Raw genomic sequence first — 24935 nt, forward strand, 5'->3', positions numbered from 1 at the left:
TTCCACTGCTACCTTCCAGACCCAGCCACGTTGGTGCTGATAGGGCCTGATGATGCGTTACAGAGCCTGTCCTCTGCAGCTCCCCAGTGCAAATCCAGCCCAGCGCAGCAGCAATCAAAGCTGCTTCTCTCTCATGGCCGGCTGGTGGCCCAGTATATGATGAGTTTGGTGGGTCTCAGCTCCAACCCCCCACCACCTCACCGCTGGCCAGGCACAGTGGAGAGGCCAAGAGCTGCCCAGGCCACGGAGACCAGGGCCGGCTCCAGCATTTCTGCCGCCCCCAAGGAAAAAAAAAAAAAAAAAAAAAAGCCGCGATCGCCAGCCGCAATTGGGGGGGGAAAAAAAAAAGCCGCGATCGCCAGCCACAATTGAGGAAAAAAAAAAAAAAGCCACGATCGGCGGCGGCAGTTCAGCGGCAGGTCCTTCGCTCCTAGAGGGGGTGAGGGACCTGCCGCCCCCGAAACTGCCGCAGGTGCCGCCCCTCTCCCTTGGCCACTCCAAGCACCTGCTTGTTAAGCTGGTGCCTGGAGCCGGTCCTGATGGAGACTTGCCCGCATCCTGGCTGTGCCATGGGGGCAGGGCCACGTGGGTATCAGGGGGGCTGGCCCTGCAGACCCACCAAGGGCCCCCCCTCTGCAGGGTTTCAAGCCCAGTCCTCCCCAGCCCTGCATCCATCCATTGGTTTCAAGCTGAAATGTATTCCATGCAAATTATCAGTGACTATGCAGATTAGCTCATTGGATATTTGCAATGAGCTTCCCTGCTCGGGCAGGACAAAACTAGACAGCCCTGAGCCCCTCATCTCTGGCCCCACCTGAGCCTGCACCCCCAGCGGGAGCCCTCCCACCCCTGCACCCCAACCCCTCTGCCCCAGCCCCGAGCCCCCTCCCACACTCGGAACCCCTCGGCCCCCACCCCCACCACATGGATTTTGTTCTGTACACCAATATGGACGGTGATGTGTGACACAGAGGGACACTTGCGGCCGGCCCTCAGGCCCCCGGGACTGTCAGAGAGGGGGGGCAGCAGGATAGACTGAGTGGACCTGGCCTAGCTGCAGGGGAAGGGCCAGAAGGGGGGGCAGGCCAGGGAAGGTCATTACCATCCCGCCGCCCCCCACCCCGGCAGGGAGGCTGCACTCTCCTGGCCCAGAAGCCTGGCAGCATTTTGGGGATTAGCTGCAGGAGCGAGGGGTCAGGCCAGAGGTGCAGGATTTGTGAACCCATAAGCCACCAGGAGCTGCACCTGGGGAAACCTCCTGCTGCTCCGGGGGCAAATGGCTCCTTACACAGGATGGCTGACGGGGCCTCGGACCCTGGGAGATCAGCCAAGGATCCAGGCGCTCTGCCCCACAGGCAGTGCCCCTAGCTTGGGGGACCAGGAGCAAGCCTGCAGTACGGGGTGGGGGAGCGTGAGAATCAGTGTCTCTGCTCCAGGCTGGGAGGAAACGTACAACCCCACCGTTCTCTGAGTGGGTTCAGCAGAGGCACATTAGTGGTGCTAGGCTCCAGTGCACCTGTTCTCCTGGCTCCGTGGGTTGGGCTGTCCCAGGGGAGGGGGACGGCGCCCCCAGCGGGATGAGGCTGGAAGGAACAGAAATCGAATGAGGAGTGGGAGAGAGGGCTGGGGACAGGGTGGTGGCCAGGGTGGGCTTTGCATAAAACCCAACAGGAGTGCCCAGTGTGCTGGGGAAAGGCGCACGTGACTCCTCCTGCCCATGGGGAGGGGGTTTAAGGTTAGCATGGGCATGTGTGGGCAGAGGGGACGTGCTAGGCCCAAGAGGGGGTAATGTGAGCTATGGGGGAGCTCCTACACTGTGTCCAGTCCCCCAGGCATCCCAAAGCACATCACCCCCACTCACATCCCTGCCCATCCTCCCCCTCAGCCTGCCTGGCCTTGCCAGCTCTCTGGGAAATCACCAGGCTTCTTTAGGCTCCTGCCCTTCCAGCCGGCCAAGGAGCACTGTGCGGCCCCAAACCCAGAGATGCCTTGCATGGGCTGGAGCCTACGTGGAGTAGTGCTGCTGCCCTCTAGGGGTAGGCTCAGTGCATCCAGCTGTGTCCAAGGCCCCATACTGCTCACAGCTCAGGGGAGTCCCCCTCACTTTTAAAGGTGCTCCATGCAACAAGGCCCTGAGCAGTGGGGCAGACCTGGGCATGGAGAGGGTCCCACCCCATCTGTGCTTTCCCCGCTGAACCTCTCCCAACCTGCTGCAAGGATTCCTACAGGAGCAGAGAGCTCCCAGCCCAGCCCAGGCTCTGAACAGCCCTACAGAACTACCTTGAGGAGTATCCAGCCCAGCCAAGCCCCAGCAGAAGCCGGGGGACACAGTAGGGGCAGCAGGATGGAGCAGTCGGGTGGTGGGTGTCCAAGTCCTATCCCCCAGCCACTGACTCCAGCCACCCTTCAGCTCAAACACTTTATTGGGTTCCATGCCATTGTACACGGAGTGAGAACATCACATAAAGGGGCGGCCCCCCGAACTCCCCCACAACACAGGGCCCCCTGCCCAGGGCACAGAGATGCAGCACCTCCACCGCACAGCCCCGAGGGGGACTCAGCCAGCTGCAAGGGGGAGGGGAGGGAGATGCCCATGTGACGTCCCCTCCCCAGCTCAGCCGCCTGCAGAGAAGGGCTTGGTGCGGGGAGGGGAAGAGGTGCCCCCCCCAGATGCCCTCTGGACACAAGAGCGGCCACTCAGGGCAGGACTAGCTGCAGGGCACTGGCTCCATGGCACAAAGGCTCCCTGAGGCAAGAAGGCGGCGGGGAGGACTCCGGCCCCCCCAGGCTGCGGTGAACGGCCCTGCCCCACGCACACGGCCAGGATCCTGCTCCCACCGGAGCAAACCAGTCAGAATCCACTTGGTGCCAGGCTCTGCCGTGCCTCCACCAGCTGGGGCGAGAGCAGGGAGCCCCGCGAGGGCACTGCCCCCTCAGCCCACGATGACGCTGAAGCCACAGTGGAAACGGTTCTTCCAGTGGTTGAGGAAGGCGCCCAGGGCCAGGGTGACGGGCAGAGGCAGCAGCTTCTTCTCCAGGACGCCCCCCACGCACCAGTTACTGTCCAGGAGGCCTGCAGAGGAAGGGACAGGAGCCACTGGGCAGCTGGACGCATCTCCACCCCCAGCAGCCAGAGAGAGACCATGCCCCGGAGCCCAGCCCCCACAGCTCAGACCCCCCCGCCCCCCATTCCCAGCTGGAGAAACCTCAGTTGGGTCCCAGACTCCAGCTCATCCTGCTCCGCCCCAAAGCCCAGCACAGGGACTGCTCCTGGCCCCGCTCCCTGGGGCTCCAGCCAGCTGCGATGGGCTCCTAGCCCCCCTCAGTGCCCAACAATCACAGCATGTCCCCCCCCGGGCAGTGGAGCCTGCTGGGAGCCCCAACAGCTCAGCGGGCGCGTTGGGGCCATGAGCACACCCCCAGCATGCCATCTGCCTGAGCCTTGGGGACTCCTCCTCCCTGATCCCAGCTCCTCTGGGGCTGTTGCTGAATCAGGTGGGGCAAGGGCTGGGAATCCCAGGCCAGAGGAGCTGCCGATGGAGCAGGAGGTGCCAGACAGAGTGCAGGGAGCTGGGCTGGGGAGGGGGGGGAGCAGCCAGGCAGCCCTGAGCACACTCAGGGGGCACACAGACGGGGGAGCTCTCCCGGGGCGAGGCTGAGTGTCGATCAGCTGCTGCCCCCTGGCAGCTGGGCACGAGGACGTTTTGCGTCCTAGGTGAAACTTCCACCTTGTACCCTCCCCCCTCCCCGAGCCCTGCGGCAGCTCCCCACCCCAGCTCACCTCTGCTCCACCCCCTCCCTGAGCCCTGCGGCAGCTCCCCACCCCAGCTCACCTCTGCTCCACCCCCTCCCTGAGCCCTGCGGCAGCTCCCCACCCCAGCTCACCTCTGCTCCACCCCCTCCCCGAGCCCTGCGGCAGCTCCCCACCCCCCTCCACCCTGAGGCACCTCCCCCGTGGCAGCTCCCCACCCCCCCTGCCCTGAGACGCCCCCCCCATGGCAGCTCCCCCCCCTGCCCGGGGAGCCGTGCGGCAGCTCCCCCACCCCAGCTCACCTCTGCTCCGCCTCTTCCCCGAGCATGCTTTCACTGCTCCACTTCTCCCGCCTCCCAAGCTTGCGGTGCCAATCAGCTGTTTGGCGCCGCAAGCCTGGGAGGGAGAGAAGCAGAGCGGGGCGGCATGCTCAGGGGATGAGCGGAGCAGAAGTGATCTGGGGCGGGGAATTCCCCTGAGTGCCCGCCCCCACCCCCCCTTACTTGCTGCAGGCGGCCTCCCTGCGCCCCCCTGCCCCAGCTCCCTCTGCCTAAATGCTGACGATGACCGGGGTGGCCGAAGATCTGGCCACCGGGGTCGCCGCCGAAGAAAATGCCGCCTCCCAAATGCTAGCGCCCTAGGCGACCGCCTAGGTCGCCTAATAGGTTGTACGGCTCTGCCTGGTAGTCCCATGGGCCAAGTCACAGGGCACACTGGCTGCAGTCTCCACCCCTTGTGCTCCCAGCACTCAATGCAGTTGGGGGTTGGCCCCACACAGCCAGATCTGTGCCCCGCTCCTGCAGGAGAAAGCCCTGCCTCAGGCATCCTTTGGGAGAGAGCAGCGCTGGCTCAGGAACAGGGCCTTTCCCCTCTAGGGGGCGCCAGCTCCAATCCAGACCAAGGGCAAAGGGATTGACTGGGGGATATGGGGCCTTTCTCCTCTAGGGGGCGCCGACTCTGATCTGGCCCCAGGGAAAGGGAAGTGACTGGCTCAGGGGATGTGAGTCACAGGGCTTTTCCCCTCTGGGGGCACTGGCTCTGATCTGTTCCAAGGGTGAAGGAACTGACCTGGGGGATGTGGGGGCCTTTCCCCTCTAGGGGCGCCATCTATGGTCCGGCCCCAAAGCAGGGGTGCTTACTGGCTCAGAGGGAGATGGGATATGGGGCTTTTCCCTCTAGGGGATGCTGGCTCTGATCCAGCCCTGGGGTGGAGGGACTGGCTGGCTCAGGAGAGATGGGATATGGGGCCTCCCCTGTAGGGGGCTCTGACTCCGATCCAGCCCTGGGGGTGGGGGACTGGCTGGCTCGGTGTGGGGGATGGGAGATTTCACAAACCCTGGGCAGAAGCTTCTAGCCCTTTTCACTAATAATGCAGCCTTACACACAATGAAGGCGGATGGGTCACTACTGCCCCCTACTGGATGGGATACGAACAGCTCTGCGATGTGCAATAAGGGTAGCTCAGGGACTCTAGGCCTGCGCTGTGGTAGCTGGGGGGTCTGCTTCCATGCTTGCTGCCGCGAAGTCCCAGGATGGTGCCGGGAGCTGGACAAAGAAGCTGGCACAGAGGAGTGAGGGGAGAGCAGGTATGGGACAGGCTCCAGGCCCGGGCCAGCCCTCAGCAAGCGGGTGGAGGGGATCAGAGGCCAAACCCCCTGAGCGGAGTTGACCCCAGCTATGAACATCCTCATTCCAAGTCCCAGTCAGCTCCCGCCAGGACCACGCAGCCATGTTGGAGGAGGTGTGAGCTTGGACTGTGAGGGCAGGGAGTTTGTGGGTCCAATGGCCCTGGAGACGCCCTGCCCCCTGGGAGAGGCTGGCACAGCCCTGGATAGCCCCAGGCCCGAGTGGGGGCTGGCCCGGCTCCGCACTTACCTCGGAAGACCACGTTGGCCGGGGGCAGGTTGAGCTGGTAGCCGAAGGCGAAGGTCGTGTCCTGAAGTCGGGTGTTGGCCTCCAACTCCACCCCGACCTGCACCTGCAGGGGAGGAAGCGCAGGGTGAGGGGGTGCCCCATGGCTGCCCTGGAGGATGGGGGCAGCCCCTGGGGGGGCTGGGCTCACCTGCTCGTTGGCTCTGTGGTAGTAGCTGGCATGGGCCCCTCCATAACCAATGTTCAGCGTCGCCACCCACTTGCGAGCTGCAGAGATACAGAGGGAGTGAAGCTGGCAAGGGGGGCAGGGCTGGCGAGGGGCTGGGAACGGCCTTTAACTCACTCAGAAGCATGCTGGGGTGGAAGCCTGGCCGGGAGGGGACAACTCGGGTAGGCGCTGTACAGGCTTCCCCTGCGATGCCCCTCTGTGCTGACCCACAGCCCCTGCTATCCCAGCCATTGCTCCCCAGTCCCACCCCTGCCCCCCACAATGGTCTCTAAGCAGGGATACCAGCTGTGCCATCCCATGACATTTCTGTGCTCCAGGGCTGGGACAGCCTCCCCCCCTTTCCCGAAGCTCAGCTCTGGCTCAGGCAGGGGGGCAGTGACCAAGCCAGGCTCGTACCCGTGTACTTCCCTGCCAGGGTGACGATGGCGCCCGCCGGTGATACACCATCTCCCCGCCCAGCACCAGCCGTGAGGTCACGCTCTGCAGGAAGTGCGCCACCACAATGACTGCAGGGGGGGAGAGACCGTTAGCACTGCACTCCACAATCGCCGCCCCACCTCCCGGGGCCAGCCGACGGGAAACTGAGGCACTGAGCAGGGAGGGGCCTGCCCAAGGTCACAGAACACAGGAGTCCTGATTCCCAGCCTGCACACTAGCCAACACTCCCCTCCCCATCTGACATGGGGGGCTCATCGCCCCACCACTAGCCCCAGAGCAGCGTGGCCACGGGGCTGGGCACCAGGCTGTCCACACCCAGTAGGGGAGGGGAGGCTGCTCCGTGCCGAGCCCTGGGCTGCAGGTCTCGGGCAGGAAGAGGGTGGAAGGAGTCAGTGGCAGGAGAGTTTAGGACAGGAAGTGAGGCAGGACAACGGGGCCCACAGGCTGAGGCTCACCTGATTGGCTGAGCACGTCGGGGTTGCTCAGCGTCAGTGTGGCCGTGTAGTCATCGCCACGGAGCTCCCCATCGAACTGCCACGTCACAAACCGGGCCTGTTGTGTCTGCAGGGAACGACGGGGGGTTAGCCGGGGGTGCGGCACCCCCTGCCCCAAAACCCGCCCCACCCTTCCTCTGCCCTGCCCCCACCCTCCCCACTACATGCCTGCCCCATCCACATCACAGCCTCACCCTATCATAGCCCCACACTCTGCCATGTCCCACACCTCACCCATTGACCCCATCTCATCACCGCCCCATGCCTCGCCCCAAAGCCACACCACCAACCCTGCCCCAACCCTTGTCCAACGCCCCAACCCATCACAGCCCCATGCCCAACAGCCCCACACCTTGCCCCATGTCGTCATACCATCATGAGGGCTCACATGGGGAGCAGCAAGTAAATCTCACCTCTATCCACTCTCCTTCCCTCAGCAGCTGGGTGCCGTGACCTGACTGTGGCCTCCCCTCAAGCCCCTTGGAGGGCCCTTGCTAGGGCTCCAGGTACAGCTTGGCACAGGGGAAAGCAGAGCCAGACCCTGGCAGAGACGAGCAAACCAAAGGAGGTCCCCACCCAACCCAGGGCAGCTCCCTCGCCTCACTATGATCATAGGGGGCATTCTTGCTCCGTCCAGCTTTCCCCTGGCCCCGTCCCAGGAGCTCCACCCAGCCTTCCCCACTCCCACCCCTCAGCCCTGGGGCTGCCCCCCCCCACCGGTGCTGCACCCAGATTTACCCCTGCATTTACAGCCTCCCCAGGGAGTTCCAATTAGCAGGGATTAAGCCCCGCACGATTGGTGCCACTGGGACACACCCAACACCCAGGGGTGCGTTGGGCAAACTCTGCTCAAGGGGGGAGGGGAAGCTGGGCACCAGAGGGGATTTGATCCCTTCCCAAGCACAATGCCCTCATGATGGAGGCCAGTGAGCAGGGTCTGGCTACAGCCACAGCTGGAGACACAACCTGTGGCACCACGTAGGGGATGTGAGGGGCCCAGCCAGGTGCTGGGAGAGAACACTTGGCCCCTCCCCTGCAGACTGCCAGGGGCAGTGCCCATACACCCCCCAGGGGAAGAGAGGGAAACTGAGGCACAGCACCCGCCACAGCACCCCGCCAGGCAGTGTTAGAACAAGCAAGGGGAACCCAGAGTCCTGGTTCCCACCCCTGCTCTAGCCACTACTCCATGCTGCCCTCATTGCTCCAGTGCTTCTGCATGGAGCTGAGAAACTGGAGCCCCTCTCCCAGCCTCAGCCCTCTCCATTCCAGCCCAGGGCGCCCGAGGCAGTGCAGGGACTGGCTGGGCTCCAGCCCCCCACGGCTCTAGGGGGTCAGTGCGGCCAGATTAGCAGCTGGGAGAGCGCGGCAACTGCCAAGGTCCTAGCGCTTAACTCTCAGCGTCAGCACTTTGAACAACACACACACCGGCCATGCCCTACCCCGCCCCCCCATCTCCACACACACCCAGCCCCTCTCCTTCCCACACCCTGCTCCCCCACCTCCACAACCCCCCCCACCTCCACACACACGGCCAGCCTCCCCCACTCTGCCCCATGCCCTGACCCCCCATCTCCACACACACACCCAGCCCCCCTCCTTCCCATACCCTGCTTCCACTTCCACAACCCCCCAGTCCCCCATCTCCACATACACCCAGCCCCCCTCCTTCCCACACCCTGCTCCCCCACCTCCACACACACGCCCAGCCCCCTTCTGCCACACACCCTGCTCCTCCACCTCCACAACCTCCCACCTCCACCTCCACCCCCTCACCTCCACACACACTGCTTCCTGCACCTCCACACACATGCCCAGCCCCCCCTCTACACGCACGCCCAGCCCCCCCACCCCCACACGCCCAGCCCCCCTCTGCCACACACCCTGCTCCCCCCACCTCCACAACCCCCCAGCCCCCACCTCCACACACTCTGCTCCCTGCACCTCCACACACACACCCAGCCCCCCCACCTCTACACACATGCCCAGCCCCCTTCCTCCCCACACCCTGCTCCCACTTCCACAACCCCCCAGTCCCCCATCTCCACACACACACAGCCCCCCTCCTTCCCACACCCTGCTCCCCCACCTCCACAACCCCCCAGCCCTCCCTCCTCACCACGCCCAGCCCCCCCACCTCCACACACACGCCCAGCCCCCCTCTGCCACACACCCTGCTCCCCCCACCTCCACAACCCCCTAGCCCCCACCTCCACACACACGCCCAGCCCCCTACCTCCCCACACCCTACTCCACCCACCTCCACAACCCCCCAGCTCCCCCACCTCACACACACGCCCAGCCCCTGTACCACGCCCCCATTCCTCCACACATGCCCGGCACCCCCACTGCCATGCCATGCCCTCTCCCCCACACCACGCATCGCCCCCCCACTCCTCCAACACACCCTGTCCCCCACTCCACCCACGCCATGCCCTACCTCCCCATGCTACACGCGCATGCCATTCCCCCTACATGCCCTGCCCCACACCCATCTCCCCCGCTACCCTGCAGGCCCAGGGCGGGGCCTCACCTGGAAGACGGCCTTGGTGCGGATCCGCTCCGCCACCAGGTGCAGCACCTGAGCATTGAGGCTCCCGCAGCTGTCGATGTCCCCGACAAGCATGGGGAAAGTCTGCAGAAAGAAGGGGCACGGTGCTGGGATGGGCTACGCCGGGAGGCGCTGGGTCTCCTTGGGGGAGCCCCACGCCAGCTGCACACACCCCAGAGACGGTGCAGTCAGCAGCCCCGGGGGTCCCCAAGCTGTGCCAGGGGAGCCACCTGCCTAGGGAGCTTTCCCTCCTGCCGTGCTCCCACTCTGTTCGGGGGCGGCGTGCAGCAAGTCTGCCGGGTCTCCTCAGCCTGGCTCCTGGGAGCACTACCTGTGCTGGGGGCCTCCGCACCCCTCCCCAGAGCTGGAGCTCTGCCCCCATCCCATGCCCCACACACGCCTCCCTTGCCCTGTCTCCTGTGCACACAGGCCCTAGCGTGGACTGAGCATAAGCTGGGCTCTCCTGCTCCCCCTGGTGGCACCTTCCAAGCTAAGCGCTTCCAAAAGGAGAGAGCGGACGGGGGCTAAGCCCCAACACTTCAGCCTGACCCCCATTCCCACCCCTCTGTTCAACAGCCTCAGGAACACGCCCCACACGGACCAACACACAAACATGCCCAGCCCAGGCCCAGCCTCCAAGCCAGAGCCCTGGCCCACACACATGGCCATACCAATCCCATCGGGAGGAGGGGAGCGGCTGCCGTGCTCGGGGGGGCTGCCAGCCCTCAATGTTCAAATATCTCGAGTCAGGCTCCAAAGCACCCTGCGATGGCTTCAGAATGAGGGGAGCGCTGGCTCCTTTCCCTCGCCTGGGGCCTTTGGGGGGTTCTCTCCCTGGGCGGGAAGCCCATTCAGCACTGGGCCCTGGAGGCAGCTTGGCTGGGGGGCCCTGCAGCATCCAGCCCTCCTCCACTGCACTGCAGCATGACCTGCAAGGAGCCCCCCGCCCCCCTGCAAGGAGGGGCACTCAGAGCCAGCTTGTGACCACAGGCCCTCTCTGAAGGGGATGGGGGGAGAGCGCTGCTGCTGCCATGGGTCCTATGCCCCTCAGGCACCTGGTTTGCCCAGCACTCCCTGTAAGAGCCTGGCAAGACAGTGCCAGCTGGATGCCCACATGAGCAGGATCCAGGGATTCTAACCCAGACGGGGGGTGAGTGACAGGGCTGGCTCCCAGAGGCTGCTGGTGGCAGGTCACACGTCCACCCAGTAGGCAGAGGAAATCTCCACTGTGACTCAGTCACTAACCTGCCAGGGAACGCAGCCTATGTGGGGATCCCATACATCTCTCAGCAGGGGACCCCTCCCACTGGGGGGAAACACCAGGGTCCCAACCCTCACCCAGCTCCCTGTGAAGAGGCTGAGGCCTTGACCACCACTAGCATCTCTCCCAGCTCTGCTCCTCCCTAGCACCAGAGCGAGCCACCAGCGTTCACGGACATGCTTCATACACCCTCTGCCCGCTCAGGGAGCTCCGGATCAAACCTGCTGCAGAGACGGGGGAAGGGATCCAAGTCAGTCAGAGAGGGGGGGATAGAACCCAGGAGTCCTGGTCACAGCCCCCTGCTTTCATGGGGAGATTTTCTAGCATGCTCAGTTGCCACCAAGTACACTGGAGGATCCCCACCCCCCATTGAGAACAAGGGGAGCTGTGGGGTGCTGAGATCTGGGCATCTCAGACCCCACTCCATCTTGGTGCTGGGAGCTGAGCTTGGACGCCTGGCTCCCAGCCCCTGCTCCCGCCCCCTGCGCATTTGGGTCCCAGCTCACCTCAGTGGGGCTAAGCTGCCGGTCTCCTACGTAGGTGGTGTTGAAGTGGTAGCTGGACTGGCCGACTGTGCTCATGTGAACGGTGTGGGTGACCTGGGGAGGACACAAGGGGGTCAGGCTGTGCTGGGGTAGGATGCTGTGTGCAACCCTCAAGGGCTCCAGCTCCTTCCAGCCCAGCCAGCATGGACAGTGCCACCTGATCACTGCCCCTCCCAGCCCAGACAGGGCTCCCCTTCTCCAGCGCCTTCTCCATCTCTCTGAGGCTGCAGAGCCCAGAGAACACAGCCCCGCATCGGCGACCCAGAGTGAACCTGCCTGGTTGCACTGCACACTGGGATGCATAGTCTCCACAGGCCGCACCCTCAGAGCAAACAAGAGGGGTGGGGGAGGCAACAAAGCCTCGGCTTGTTGTGCCAACCCCTTGCCCAGATCCCAGCAGCATCTTCACCTCGACACCCAAGCCAATCCAGCCACCGGGAGGTGTTTCCCAAACAGCCTGTCGATGGGTATCCAGCTGGTGGGTTTGAGCCCAACTCCGAGAGGGAACATGCCTACATCCCCCATCTCCATCCCTCCAGGCTCTCCTGGCTGCCAGCCCCTGAAGAGGGGCCAGGCATGCACCGGAAGGGGCCCTCCAGCTCCACAGGGGAAGCAGGTGCTAAGCTAAGGCCTGGAGGGTCCCGGGGGGAGGGAAAGCAGTTGGAGGCACAAGCTGCAACTGACCTGGAAATGGTTGTTCGGGGCCTTGTTGAGGATCAGCTTCACCCCTTCCATCTGCTGGGGGAAGACTTCTGCAAGGAGAAGGGGCGGAGGGGGCTTAGACACACAGCACAAGGGCCCACAGAGCCAGAGACAGGGCAGCCGGCTCCTCTGTGCTCCAGGCCCCACAGCCAGGGCTGAGCTCAACAAGGACGAGTCGGAGGAATGTAAACTTGGGGTCTTCACCCCCATCCTCCCTAAACCGTTACTAGTCCAGGGCTCGGACCTCGGCTTCCCCAGCCATCTAACACAAGTTAGCTACCTCCCGTCTGCACACGGTCACTCGTAGTGCTGCCAATCACAGAACGGGACCCCGGAAACACAGGCGAGCCGAGTGCCACAGCATGGGAGGCTGGAGCAGCTGGGAGCTCCCCGCACAGCCAGTGCCCCTGCCCTGGTACCTGCAGCACCCCCTGCTGTCAGAAGAGCACTCTCCAATCCCCTCAACATGCCTCTGTCACAGGAGAGGTGGCCCAGACTCACCTTTGCATTTCCGATGGAGCTCATCGAAGCTGCCTGGGTTGGTAAGCGGCTCCTGCCGGCGCAGAGGTCTGTGCAAGTCGAGCACTGGTGCCAGCACGTTCCCCATCGCCCCGCAGGCCGTGCCGCCTGGCCCTGGGATGCAGGGGTGTAACCGCCCTCCAACCCACCCTCAAATCTCTGCCTCCAGTCCGAGGAGGAAAGACCCAGAGAGTTTGGGATCAGCAGGTGCCCGCGGGTTCCCCAGTCAGAGCACACCCAGCTGCCCCCTGCCCCAGGGACCCTACGCACATGACACCCAGCGGGGTCCAACACCTGCACGGAGCTGTCCCCACTCCCCAGCCCTTTGGGCCAGCACCCCACAGCACAGCTCGGAGCCCGGGAGGGGGGCTGGCTGCCCACAGGAGCTGGGGTGCACGGGGGGCAGGGTGCCCTGAGGTGGAGAGAGGGGGTAACTGCCCACAAGGCAAGGGGGAACGGGGGGCTAGTTGTTGGGGGGCAGGCTGCCCTTGGTGGGGGATGGAGGGCTAGTTGTCAGGGGGCAGGATGGGCAGTGGGATCAAGGGGAGGGGATGTAGGGGTGCGGGTGCTGGTGTAGAAGGAACTCCCCAGGCAGGGGTTGAGGGGCTGGATGCAGGGGGCTCCCCAGCCGGGGGGCTGCCCCGCACGGTGCCTCTGGGCGCTGCCGCCCTCGGCTGGCCCCCGCCCGGCGTTCACACGGCCCGGCCCCCTTGCTGGACTCCGCTCACCCTGAGCTTGTTGGGCGCGGCCATCTTGCGCCCGGGCCCCGCCCCCGCAGGAAGTGGCTTCACGGGAGCGGCCGCCGCCCCGGACGCCATGTTGGAAGCGGGCACCCGCCCCCCATGTGCCGTCGGGCTGGGGGCGAGGGGTCGGGCACGCGGGTCCCTGGGGGGCACAGGGTGAGCGGAGCAGCTGTTGACTGAGGCCCCGGGGGCTTTGCCGGCTCACTGCTTTGTACCGCTTGTTCTCGTGAATTATCCCTTGTGTTGCCAGGCGCCCCTCACCCTGGTATCCCGGCCCCGCCCCGGCAATGCCTTGGGGTTTGCCCCCCTCTGACCCATTACTGTGCTTCAGCGGGCCCGGACGGGCCACGGAGGGACCAGGTGCTAGAGCCGGGTTGGGTGTCAGGGGCACTTGTGGCACCTGTGACCCTGGACAGCTCCCGTTGCCTAGGGTTACCATATTTCAACAATCGAAAAAGAGGACACGGGGTGCCGCCCTAGCCCTGCCCCAGCCTCGCCCCCTCCCACTTCCCGCCCCCCTCAGAATCCCCTACCCCCTACCTGTCCCCTGACTGCACTCTCCTGAGACCCCCCCACCCTAACTGCCCCCAGGACCCCACCCCCTATCTAAGTGTCCCTGCTCCCTGTCCCCTGCCTGCCCCAACCGCTCTCTACACCCCCTTCTCCTGACAGCCCCCCCCGACCAATCTAACCCCCCGTTCCCTGTCCCTTGCCTGCCCCAACCGCTCTCTACACCCCCTTCTCCCGACAGCCCCCCCAGAACTCCCAACCAATCTAACCCCCCCGTTCCCTGGCCCCTGCCTGCCCCAACCGCTCTCTACACCCCCTTCTCCTGACAGCCCCCCCAGAACCCCCGACCAATCTAACCCCCCCGTTCCCTGTCCCTTGCCTGCCCCAACTGCTCTCTACACCCCCTTCTCCTGATAGCCCCCCCAGAACCCCTGACCAATCTAACCCCCCCGTTCCCTGGCCCCTGCCTGCCCCAACCGCTCTCTACACCCCCTTCTCCTGACAGCCCCCCCAAACCCCCGACCAATCTAACCCCCCTGTTCCCTGTCCCTTGCCTGCCCCAACCACTCTCTACACCCCCTTCTCCTGACAGCCCCCCCAGAACCCCCGACCAATCTAACTCCCCCATTCCCTGTCCCTTGCCTGCCCCCCCTACCAGGCCGAGGGAGAGCTGCAAGCTCCACGTGCAGCCAAACACTGTGGTGCTGCTCTGCGGGGGAGGAGGGAGTAGGGGAGGGGGAGGGACTCTGGCTGCTAGAGGCCCCAGTGGCTGCAAGCGGCTTTCAATCAGGCCCAGCCGTCCAATCAGCTGCGCCGCACTCTGCATGAGGGGAAGGGGGAAATCCCGGACATTTCTACTTTATTAGAAATCCCCCTGGACGGCCATTTAAAGCTGAAAAAGCCCGACATGTCTGGTGAAACCTGGACGGATGGTAACTCTACCATTGCCCCTCTCTGCCTCAGTTTCCCCATCTGTACAATGGGGCAGTGATACTGACCCCCTGACTGTTGTGGGGCCGAGATCACTAGTGTCTGTGAAGCTCCTGATGGTCATTAGCCATCCCCCACCGTTTTTGGTTAAGGGGGGAGGGGCTCCTGGAGGCTTGCACACACCCCAAACCAGGCAGCCTCACACACACTTTCTATAGGACATTCCCTTTTCCGAGCCATTGGCACTGTTACTATGCACTGTTAGCCCTCTCCCCCCAGGTGGCCGCATTTTCAGGGGGCTGAGTGATCCCTCTGTATCTGGTTCAATGACTGTGCCTGGCTGGGGCCCCTCCAGGGGCAGGGATTTTCCTGCAAGAGGGCGGAAACTCATCAGTGTGTATTAAAGCAGAATGTGAGCTCCCCTGGGTCCGGTCAAGCAGGGCCTAGGACAGGGCAATGGTTGTCCCTCACTCTCGATCCCTGGCTTCTCCCTGCCAGCGCTGGCGTCTGGGAGCCATGCTGAGCTCTTTCCACCTTCCACCCCCGCCCTCAACCCTGCAGGACCCATGGGGGTGGGCTCACAGACTTGTACCTCAGAAAGGACCATCGTCATCATCTAGTCTGATCTGCTGCACATTACAGGCCACAGAACCTCCTGCACCCACTCCTGTAATATAGGGTTACCATATTTTAAGTGTCCAAAAAGAGGACACTCCACGGGCCCCGTCCCCGTCCCAACTCTGCCCCCTCCCCTGGACACTTCGCCCCCCCCGCCCCTGCCCCTCCCCCTCCCCTGCTTCCCGTGAACATTTGATTCGCGGGAAGCCTGAAACTCTAGCCCCGGCGTCTCCCGCCCGGCTTGGCTCGGGCCCTGGGGCGCCGGCCCCACACCGCCGGCCCCCGGCCCGACCCCCGGCCGAGCACCGCTGGCCCCCGACCCCGGGCCCGCACTGCCGGCTCGAGCCCCTGGCCCTGGGCCGAGCACCGCCCGGCCCCGGCCCACGGCTCCGCACCGCCAGCCCCCAGCTCCACACCGCCTGGCCCCTGGCCGAGCACCGCCCGGCCCCGGCCCCCGGCTCCACACCGTCAGCCCCGGCCGAGCATCCCTGGCCCGGCCCCCGGCTCTGCACCGCTGCCGCCGGCCAGGCCCCCGGGCCGAGCACCGCCGGGCCCGGCCCCCGCCCCCGGCCGAGCACCCCCGGCCTGGCCCCCGGCTCCGCACCGCCGGTCCTAGCAGCTCCAGCCCCCGGCCGAGCACCGCCGGTCCCTCCCTCCCTCCCTATTTTCCCGGACATGTCCGGCTTTTTGGGATTTCCCCCTGGACGGGGATTTGCGGCCCAAAAAGCCGGACATGTCCGGGAAAATCCGGACGTATGGTAACCCTATGTAATAGACCCCTAACCTCTGGCTGAGTTACTGACGTCCTCAAATCATGAGTTAAAGACTTCAAGTTACAGAGAATCCATGGCCATGGGGCTTCCCAGCAGCGGGTCTGAGCAGCTGCAGTTTCTTGCCCCTGGGCTGGGTTTGGGGGTGTTTCCAAGCTGGGGGGGCTGGCACTGGCTGGAGTGCAGCATTAGGGGAGCTGGCTGCTGAATGAGGTGGCGGATGAACTGGGGGGCAGGGGAAGTTGTAGGGTTACATACATCAGCAGGGGTAAGGGGGACCTGTTTTCTCCCTGCTCCAGCTCTCTATTCTGATGGGGGAGGGAGCTCCTTTCTCATCGCTTTCTCCCCAGAACCTCCTCCGATGACCCCCGATCACAGGGCCCAGATTGACCAGGTGATTCCCCTGCAGGGTGGGGTCCTGGCCATGTCGCCTCAGGCCAGGCATATTAGTGACCCCCCCACCCCACTTAAAGGAGAGGAGCCCTCTGCACTCTGTGACCCAGCTGGAGCAGGGCCCTCACTGGCCAGCTCCTGCTTGCTCTCTGGGGCCCACTGCCTCCCCGCTGTCAACACAGGGCTTTCCTGGAAACAGAATCAAACAAACAAAGTGACCAAGCCGTGGGGGAGAGAGCCTGGCAGGGCCTCTGCACTGCCCTCCTGCTCTCTGGCTGTGAGGGCAGGAGCCCAGCAGGGCCTGCCCCCTTGCATCCCCCTAGGGCCTGTGCCTGTCCTGGGTGTGTTCCCAGCTGTGGGGAAGGAGCCTAGAAAAGATCTGCCCAGTTATATAACTGGCCCTTTGCACAGAGGAACACAGGGCCTCTCTCAACATGGGGCCTCTTCTTCTGTCAGGGAAGCAGCCAGGCGTGGGAGCAGCCATGCAGCCCTTTGGCGGTGCCACCTGACCAGGATGGTTTGTGCTGGACTGCAGAAAATGGGGTAGCCCAAACTAAGCCCCAGTCACCTCTGGCCTTTAGGAGAATTCCTGCCTGGGCCCCATTTTAGTGGGGCAGGTGGAGTAGGCCCATCTGTGTTGGAAGGTGGCCCTAACCCAGAGGGCAGGGAGTGGGGCTGTGCCAACACAGAGTAGAGCTGGCATGGAATAGAGCTGTTTGCGACCCAGGGCAATGCTTGGGTTACAGACGCCAGGGGTTAAGTCAGGAAATGCTGGTGCTAAGATGATCTGGGTAACTCTACCTGGGCCCTACGGGCGTGGGCAGGGGGAAGGCTGCAGGTTCTTTCATTGACTGGGACTCCTCTGTACACAGGGAGTGAGCGGCTGATTTTCACCCACCAATGATTTTCATTTTAAATGAAGGAAAACCAGAGCAAGAAAGATGCAACACGTGGGTGAGAGCACAGTGTGCGTCTCCTCTAACAGTCTGCAGCACGTCTGAGCAAATGGCTGGAGGAGAGGGATGAGGACCATGATGGCGCCGCCCACAGAGGACACCAGGCTGCCCAGTTAGGAGCTCCAGACACTGCAGCGAGCATGTCCCAGGGGTTTGTCTACACACACGTCCTCTGGGCCTGGATGGGATCCTGGCCTGGCCTCTGCTCTTGGTTACAGCTGGGGGAATCCCCAGCAGGTGACTCAGGCTTCGCACTAATGTCAGCGAGATTCTGATCTGGGCGGGTGACCCTGTGTGCATCCCCCAAGCGCCCAGTCGTCCTGCCAACATCGGGACAAACCTAGGCAGTGACCCAAACCCATGGTCATTCCAAGCTCCAGTGGAAAAGCAAATCGTTCGGCACCTCTGGGTTGGGGGCTGTGGATCTGTAGGCACAGCGGCATGGGGGGCTCACCCTGCGCTGTCCGCCAGGCCAGGCCAGGCCAGCTGTAGAACCCCAGCCCACACCCCACCTGCACGGGGGTGGGGGGAGGGTGCTGCCAAACTGGGCCATTCTCTCCCTACAAGGCCCCACACCAGCCGAGCCCTCCCCCGGCCAGGGCTGCCCTGGCACATGCAGCTGGAGGGCTCAGGGTTCCCTGCAGCCCCCGCAGAGGGCCACACGCTTAGGCCAGTGAGGGCTGAGGATCTGTCCTGCCCTTCTGGGCTCAAGGATTTGCTAGCCCCATTGCCGGCTGCCCCAAGGTCTTGTCTCCCCATAATCCCGTGGCCGGTGAAGCCACAGGGCCCTTAGTACTGGGCCAGCTCCAGGGACCTGTCATGTGACAACAGGAGAGCGCCAGCAAGCCACTTTCTGCTGCTACTCACTGAGGAGCTTTGTCTGAGTCAGCGTCAGGGAAACCTTACAGCTGCTCTCCCTCTCTGCCATGGGCCCACCTAGCCAGGCCCCTCATGCTGGGCGCTGGCCTGTGGCAGGGGCAGTCGAAAGCCCCTCCTAGGTGCTCTGTGGAGTGCTTAGGCACAGGAGGGGGAGTGCTGCTCCTGGCTTTCTTGGGCAGGTCACGCCTTGGCTCTGTGCCTCTGTTTCCCCAGAGGCTGTGGGCCTGATATATAAATGCTGCTCAAGGGCTTTGAGATCCTCCAAGGACAGGAGCTGGAGAGCAATGAGTGCTCTTCCGCCCCCCTGCACAGCTTAACCTGGAATGTCCCATGGGGCTATTCTCCCCCCCCCACCCCGTCCCGCTGACTCATCCTGACATGTTGGAGGTTAACGGTCAGTGAGTGATAAGATTAAGCCACACTGTCCTTCACCCTCTGGCTCACAACTGCCTCTGGGCGCACAGGCGGGTGCACTAGACTAGTCCAGGCAGGACAGCTCTGAGGGAGACTTCTCCCCCCAGCCTGCACCCAGCTTTCCCCTGCAGGGCTCCAGGTCAGCTAGAAAACCAGCAGCCCTAGCCCCACGGATCAGACACCCCCAGGGGGTTCCAGCCCCATGCCCTCCTGCCAAGCAGTGCAGCCCTTTCCCATGGCAAATGCTGGCTAAGCCCCTAGGAGCTGGCTGTCCCTGTGATCTGGTGGCTCCGGTGGGAGGTATTAGTGAGGGTCAGGGAGGCAGGCTGGCTGGCTCCGGGCTCCTTCCTGGATCGAGGCCCTAGCAGCTGGAATCCCTCCCTGCTCGCTGGCCTGTGCACCCCACACAGGCTGTAAGGGTTAATGCTCTCCCTGTGGGGCACATGACAGGCAGGGCTGAGTCACCGCCCTGTCCAGCTCCACTTAGGGTGACCAGATGTCCTGATTTTATAGGGACAGTCCCGATTTTGGGGTCTTTTTCTTATATAGGATCCTATTACCCCCCACCCCCTGTCCCGATTTTTCACACTTACTGTCTGGTCACCCTAGCTCCACTAGCCCCACACTTGCCCTCTCCAGGCCCCCCATTCACAGGGGAATAGGTGATTCCTTCCTGACCCCTGCAGTGACCTCTCTTGAAGCCTGATACCTGCTCCACCTTATGGTGAGGCCCAGCCCCAGAGCTCACTCTTGGTCAGACACATCCAGGGCTGTGCTCAACTCTGACTCCCTGCAGCAGATCCACTGTGCAATCCCCTTTCCTAACGTGTAGGCGCTATGGGGGAAAGAGACAGTGCCAGTGGGGTGGGTGCCACCCCAGAGCATGTCCTTTGTGGCACAGCCTGGCACGCCACTGCCTTGCTCCTCCCCTGTATCTCATTCACAGCCGCCTTCCTGGCACATTCCCCTGCCTGGGGCCCAATTTATCAAGTCTGTATAAAGATACCATCTCCTTTGCCCCCCGCCCCTCCAGGCCCGAACCCTTCCCCCTGTGCACCTCCACCCTGGGTCTGCTTCCCCAGCCCACCCGCAGCCAGGCTTCAGCCCTGCTTCCAGGGGCTCCCTGCTCCTAGGGTCACCCCACAGCCAGGCTTTAACCAGCTCCCTGATTAACACCTGGCCCCATTCCCCAGGTTGTCTGCTGCTCCCCTAAACACGTTTCCTTAAAGGGGGGATTTAGCGGGACAGAGACTGCGGGCCCCGGGCACCACTACCCCTTGAAGGGGACAGAGCGTGCTGCTGCAGTGCCCGTAGCAATACTGCCCATGGCGCCCAGCAGACCCTAGCCAGTGGCTCAGACACTGCCTGGTGACACTGGTGTTTGTCCCGCTGGCCCCATGCACTGTGCGCTGTGCACACCCCCACAGCACGACCCTTAGCCCCGGCCTGTTTACCAGGGATTTGCCAGTTAGTGATTGTACAGCACAACATCAGCACATTCCCCTCCCCAGCACAGCAGCGAACCCCCGGCCGGGGGGCCAATGAGTGGGCAGCGTGGGCTGGCCCAGCAGGCCAGGGGATATAAGTGCCTGCAGCCCCAGCCAGGGCACCTGCTGTTCCTGACCAGTTTCTAGCCCAGGCCTCAGGTGAGCAGTCCGGCAGGTCTGTCTGCAGAGCGGGGCGGGGGCGGTTTACAGAGAAACAATGAGCTTGTTTGAGATTTGGAATTAACGTTGGATTTTTTAAACGAGATTCGCCCTCCCTGGGTGGTTGAGAGCTGCCTCCCGCCTGCCTCGTCGGAGCCCAGCTGGCTCATGGGCGTGAGAGAGCCTCTGCCCCAGGACTGGATTAGTTGGTGCCACTTCTGCCACCCACCAGCGAGAGCCACCCTGGAGCTGGCCCCGGGGGGTGGGGGGGCATCAGGTGAGGCTGAGCTGCTCATGCCCCTCTCCAGACCTTCCACAGGACTCAGATCCCCTGCCCCCATCACCCCCAGCTGCACGGCTGCAGCCACCAAGGGCTCCCCAGGCTGCAGGCCACAGCATGAGCCAGGGGATCCACTCCAAGGCAGGGGAAGCCAGGCAAATCCCACCCTCCTGTCCTGGGGGCCCAGGAGAGCAAGGATCAGAGACATCCCCCGTTGGAGCCCTCCCTGCCCTCTGGAAATGCACGGGGGCCTGGCCCAAAGGATCCAAAGGCTGGTGGGGGAAGAGATGGGGGCGGTGGGGGGCTGAGAAATGGGGTGGAAGCGTGGGAGACCAGGGACACGGCATAGCAGGACTGAGCAGGACAGTGGGGTGCCTGGGGACATGCAGGGCTGGGGCAGAGCTGAGCAGGGAAGCAGGGGGCAGCGGGCGGGGGGCGGGGGCAGAGAGAGGGGACCAGGAAGGGACATGGCTGGCAGGGCAGCTGACCCCATGAGCTCTGCTCTCGGCATCACAGACCCTTGAATTATTTCCTTCCTCTTCCTAGTGTCTTTCCATGGGGCCCCACCAGCCCTGTGCTGCTCCCTGGGCCGCTGGCACTGATCATGGGGCACGCAGCCCCTTTGCCTCCCCCTCCCAGAGGCTGCTCGGCTCCCCTGGGTCTAGCTCCCCTAGCTCCGTGCTGGCCCATGGTTGGGCGGCCGTGGCAGTGGGAGAGGGGAATTAGCGATTTATTTTATAAACAGAAATTGCCCTGGAAATGCTCCTTGGGGGGCGGGGAGACCCGGGAGCGTGTCCAACCCCCATTGGGAGCATCGGTGGGGTTAGGGCCACTTACACCATCCAGGCCCTGGCCCAGTGCCCCTCCCCTGGCAGAGGTGGGAAATGCTGTCCCTCATGAGCATGGATGGGCACCGTGGTGTGGACAGGACCCGGTCAGACAGGGCTGGCTGGCAGGGTGGGTAAGTGCCTGCTTGCCCTCAGCTTCCCCCGGCTCCCTGTGCAGCGCCTCGGGGGGAGTCCTGGGTGGGTCCCCCGCAGCCGCTGCTGGAGGAGTCTCACTGCCTGGCCACCAGCGGAGCTGGGCTACCAGGCAGCCCCTGCCATGCCCACAACTACCCCCTGCCTCCTCCCTGTCCTAAGGTGGATGAGCCTTTGTCTCCCTGCTCAATCTGCGCTGCTGTCTGTGGCCTCCCAGGGACTCGGCCTACATGGGTGGGGAGGCAGGGATCAGCTGTGCAGAGCCCCCCCCAAGGCCTGGCCGAGCTGAATGCCAGGGCAGAGGGCCATTGTCATGCTGGGGAGATCGACAGCCTGACCCCCTCCCGCACAGCTCTCATTGGTGCCCGTGTTAGGGGGTTCCCCTGTGCATGGCCTGCTCAGAGCCCTTCTGTCCTACAGACACCGCCCAGCCGTTATGCCCCGTGTTCCACTCCGCCTCACACTCCACAGCACCTGTGCTGTTAGCCAGCGTTCCTGGCCCTTCCCTAAAGGGCGTGCGCCTCCCTGCCCCCTCATGGCCTTCCTGGGCTCCTGTGGCTGGTCTCCTTGTTAATGGGGTAATTAGCCCCCCATCTGCCTCTCTCCTTAATCAGGCCCTCCCCAGGGGCCTGACTGGTGAGCCAGGGACAAGGGGGCTGGCTGGGGCAGCTGCTGATTCCCAGCCCCCTCTGCCCTGCAGGTCCCGGAGCGTAGCGCCTGTCACGATGAAGGTGTTGGTCTTGGCCGTGGTGCTGCTCTGCGTGTGCAGCTTGGAAGGTAAGAGCCTCACCAGGGCTATGCTCTCCACCCCCGGCATGGTCCGTCCGCGCTGGCCCCGGGATCATTGTGGGATGGGCCATGCCGCACACTCGGCAGGAGCTGGATTCACTGGCAGGTGAGGTTCTTCCCTGTACGCTCCCAATCTCAGCCCCCTCGCCACCCAGTGCCAGCCTCTTCAGGGAGGGAGGGGCTAGGTTAGAGGGTAGCAGAGAGAATCAGAACTCCTGGGTTCTATTCCCAGCTCTGGGAGGGGGTGTGGCCTAGTGGGTTAGCGCAGGGAACTGGGCCCTTCCCACTGGAGCTGAGGGATCTCCTCACTCCCCCCCGCCCCATGGGGCTAACGGATCTCCTCCTGGACTCCATGGGGATGATGGATCGCCCCAGCCCCACAGTTTGCATGAGGCAGGGGCCTAACCCAGCTCTCCGGGCCACCCAGGTGCTGTGGTGAAGCGCGATGCAGAAACCCTAGGCTCCAGCCTCCCAGAAGTCTTCACCCAGTATTTCCACACGGTGTCTGAATACTTGAGCAAGCAGTTGCCGGAGAAGGCGAAGACCGAGGAGCTAAAGACCCAGGCAAAGTACGGGCTGCTGTGGGGAGTGTGGAGGTGGGGTGCTACTGTCCGGGGGTGGGGTGACCTGGAGGGAGAGGGGCAATGGGGAGTGCAGAACGGGCAGAGTCTGCTGGATGCACACAAGCAGCTGGAGAGCCTCAGCACTTTAACACTGCAGTGCTGGGAGAGCAGATTGCCCCCTGCCCCTGCTCCAGAGCCTCTGACATGCCACCCCAGCCCGTAGTAGCAAGGCAGGGCAGGTGGAGTGGGAAGGACAGAAAAGCCACAGTAGCAGAGACCCAGGCTGCAGTGAGGATCATTTCCAGCCCAGTCCGCTGCACACAGCATGGTCTGAGGCTGAGCAGGGGGCCAGGAACCAATGAGTCCAGTGTGAGCCTGGGCAGGACAAAGGCCTGCTCTGTGCCTCAGTTTCCCCACATGGTATAGTGTGCAGTCCCCATGCCCTGTAGGCAGGCAGGGCCCCGGCTGCTGCGTCTCCCCAGCCAAGTCCTGCCCGTCTCTAAGGAACCAGGTGTCTGTCACCCTAGGGCTTATCTGGAGCAGGCCAATGAGCAGCTTTCGCCTATCGCCAAGCAGCTGCACACCGAATTCGTGGACCTCCTCACCAAGCTGCTGGAGACCGGGAAGAAGGCTGTGCAGTGAGTGAGTGGCCGGCTCCCAACAGCCCCGGGGCAGCTGCCGAGCAGGGCTGGGCGCTTTCCATGGCAGCAAGAGGAGGAGCTGCGTGGGCCGATTGTGGCGTTAAAGAGCTGGTGATATCACCTGACGGGGGGCGGGAAGTGGGTCCCAGGAGCAATAAATCTGATGAGACTACTCACAGCGTCACGCATGGTGCAAAGCTCGGAGCAGAGGGTGAGCGTGTGAGCATGCGGCCGATGGGGTGGGTGTGCAAGGTGTGTGCGATGCAGGCAGAGCAGGGTCCTTGTCCCTCAGGCTCCCAGTCAGCACCGCCTGGTGTGTTTGGATCAGCATGTGTGTCAGTGTGTGCGCGTCACTGCCCCCTGCTGGAGGGGATTGAACTCTTCAGCTGTGTGGTTATATTGCCCTCCAGTGGCAGGAAAGGCCCAAAGTCCTCAGCAGTCCCCATGGAGAACAATGGAGAGTCTCCCTCCCTCCACAGAGAACAATGAAGGGCCCCCCCTTTCCTTCCCCCCATGGAGGACAATGGAGAGGTTCCCCCACCTGCATCACAGCTGTAGTTGAGCGCCCTCTCTTGGCCACTTTTCGGTGTACTGTGTGGTGATCCAATCTCTGAGTCCCCAGTGTGTCCTCCTCCCCCAGTCTGAACAGAGTCCAGGGATTGCCCCAGTCTCAGGGCACACTCCTGGGGCACAAATCTTCTATCTAGCACCCGCTCCTGACAGCTGCAACCACATGGCTGCTGCCCAGCCCAGGGCTGGCCCCTCAGATGACCCCCCTGTTGCTTAAAGACACCTGTGATGGAGTTCGGGGGCAATCCAGACCAGTGCGGGGCTGTGTCACCACTTGCTGTGCAACCTTGGGTGCCTCACAGTGCTCTGACGCTGTAGCTTCCAACCCGGGGCACTCACAACCAGCCAAACAGCATGCAGGTCACACCCTGAGCCAGCGTCTCTGTGCTACAGTCCCAGGTCAACCGCTCTGACTCCAGCAGCCTGTCCATAGCCCCACTCTGGCTTCCATCAGCTTTGCTTACACCCAGCAAGGGTATATGATATAAATATATGAACAATAGGACACAGGTTAAGTGATGCCAAATTAAAGGAGTAAAGTTATAAGGAGTTACAAGGAAATAACAATGAAAAAGCATCTAAGAGTCTAAAACTTAATCTAGCAAGATATAGGCTTGGTTCCAGGTGGTTTCTCACCAATATTAAGATCCCAGAGACCTTAAACACCCCCCCCCTTGGTTGAAGGACCCCTCTTTCTCAGCTTGTAGGAGCTCCTCGTTTGTCTCAGGGCAGGTCTTCACTACGGGGGGGGGGTCGATTTAATATACGCAAATTCAGCTACGCGAATAGCGTAGCTGAATTCGACCTATAGGAGACGACTTACCCCGCTGTGAGGACGGCGGCAAAATCAACCTCCGCGGCTCCCCGTCGACGGCGCTTACTCCCACCTCCGCT

The 24935-nt window shown here is 63.4% G+C and overlaps 2 protein-coding genes across 2 annotated transcripts; one reads left to right on the plus strand and one right to left on the minus strand.

The window, feature by feature from the left end:
* Positions 1-2405: 2405 nt before the first annotated feature.
* On the minus strand, positions 2406-13554 carry TOMM40L (translocase of outer mitochondrial membrane 40 like). The gene is given in 10 exon segments (XM_005293787.5): positions 2406-3073; positions 5627-5729; positions 5814-5890; positions 6249-6284; positions 6287-6358; positions 6746-6851; positions 9315-9416; positions 11100-11192; positions 11823-11890; positions 12342-13554. Coding segments are annotated over 10 exon segments (903 nt in total). The 5' UTR covers positions 12448-13554; the 3' UTR covers positions 2406-2933.
* A 6466-nt stretch (positions 13555-20020) lies between these two features.
* APOA2 (apolipoprotein A2) lies at positions 20021-23643 on the plus strand. Its single transcript, XM_005293786.4, has 4 exons — positions 20021-20218; positions 22179-22255; positions 22695-22836; positions 23358-23643. The coding sequence occupies exons 2-4, from the start codon at positions 22204-22206 to the stop codon at positions 23470-23472; spliced, it is 309 nt and encodes a 102-aa protein (XP_005293843.1). The 5' UTR covers positions 20021-20218; positions 22179-22203; the 3' UTR covers positions 23473-23643.
* Positions 23644-24935: the final 1292 nt, after the last annotated feature.

Source organism: Chrysemys picta, chromosome 20 (genome assembly GCF_011386835.1).
Source record: "Chrysemys picta bellii isolate R12L10 chromosome 20, ASM1138683v2, whole genome shotgun sequence".
Taxonomy (NCBI): Eukaryota; Metazoa; Chordata; order Testudines; family Emydidae; genus Chrysemys; species Chrysemys picta.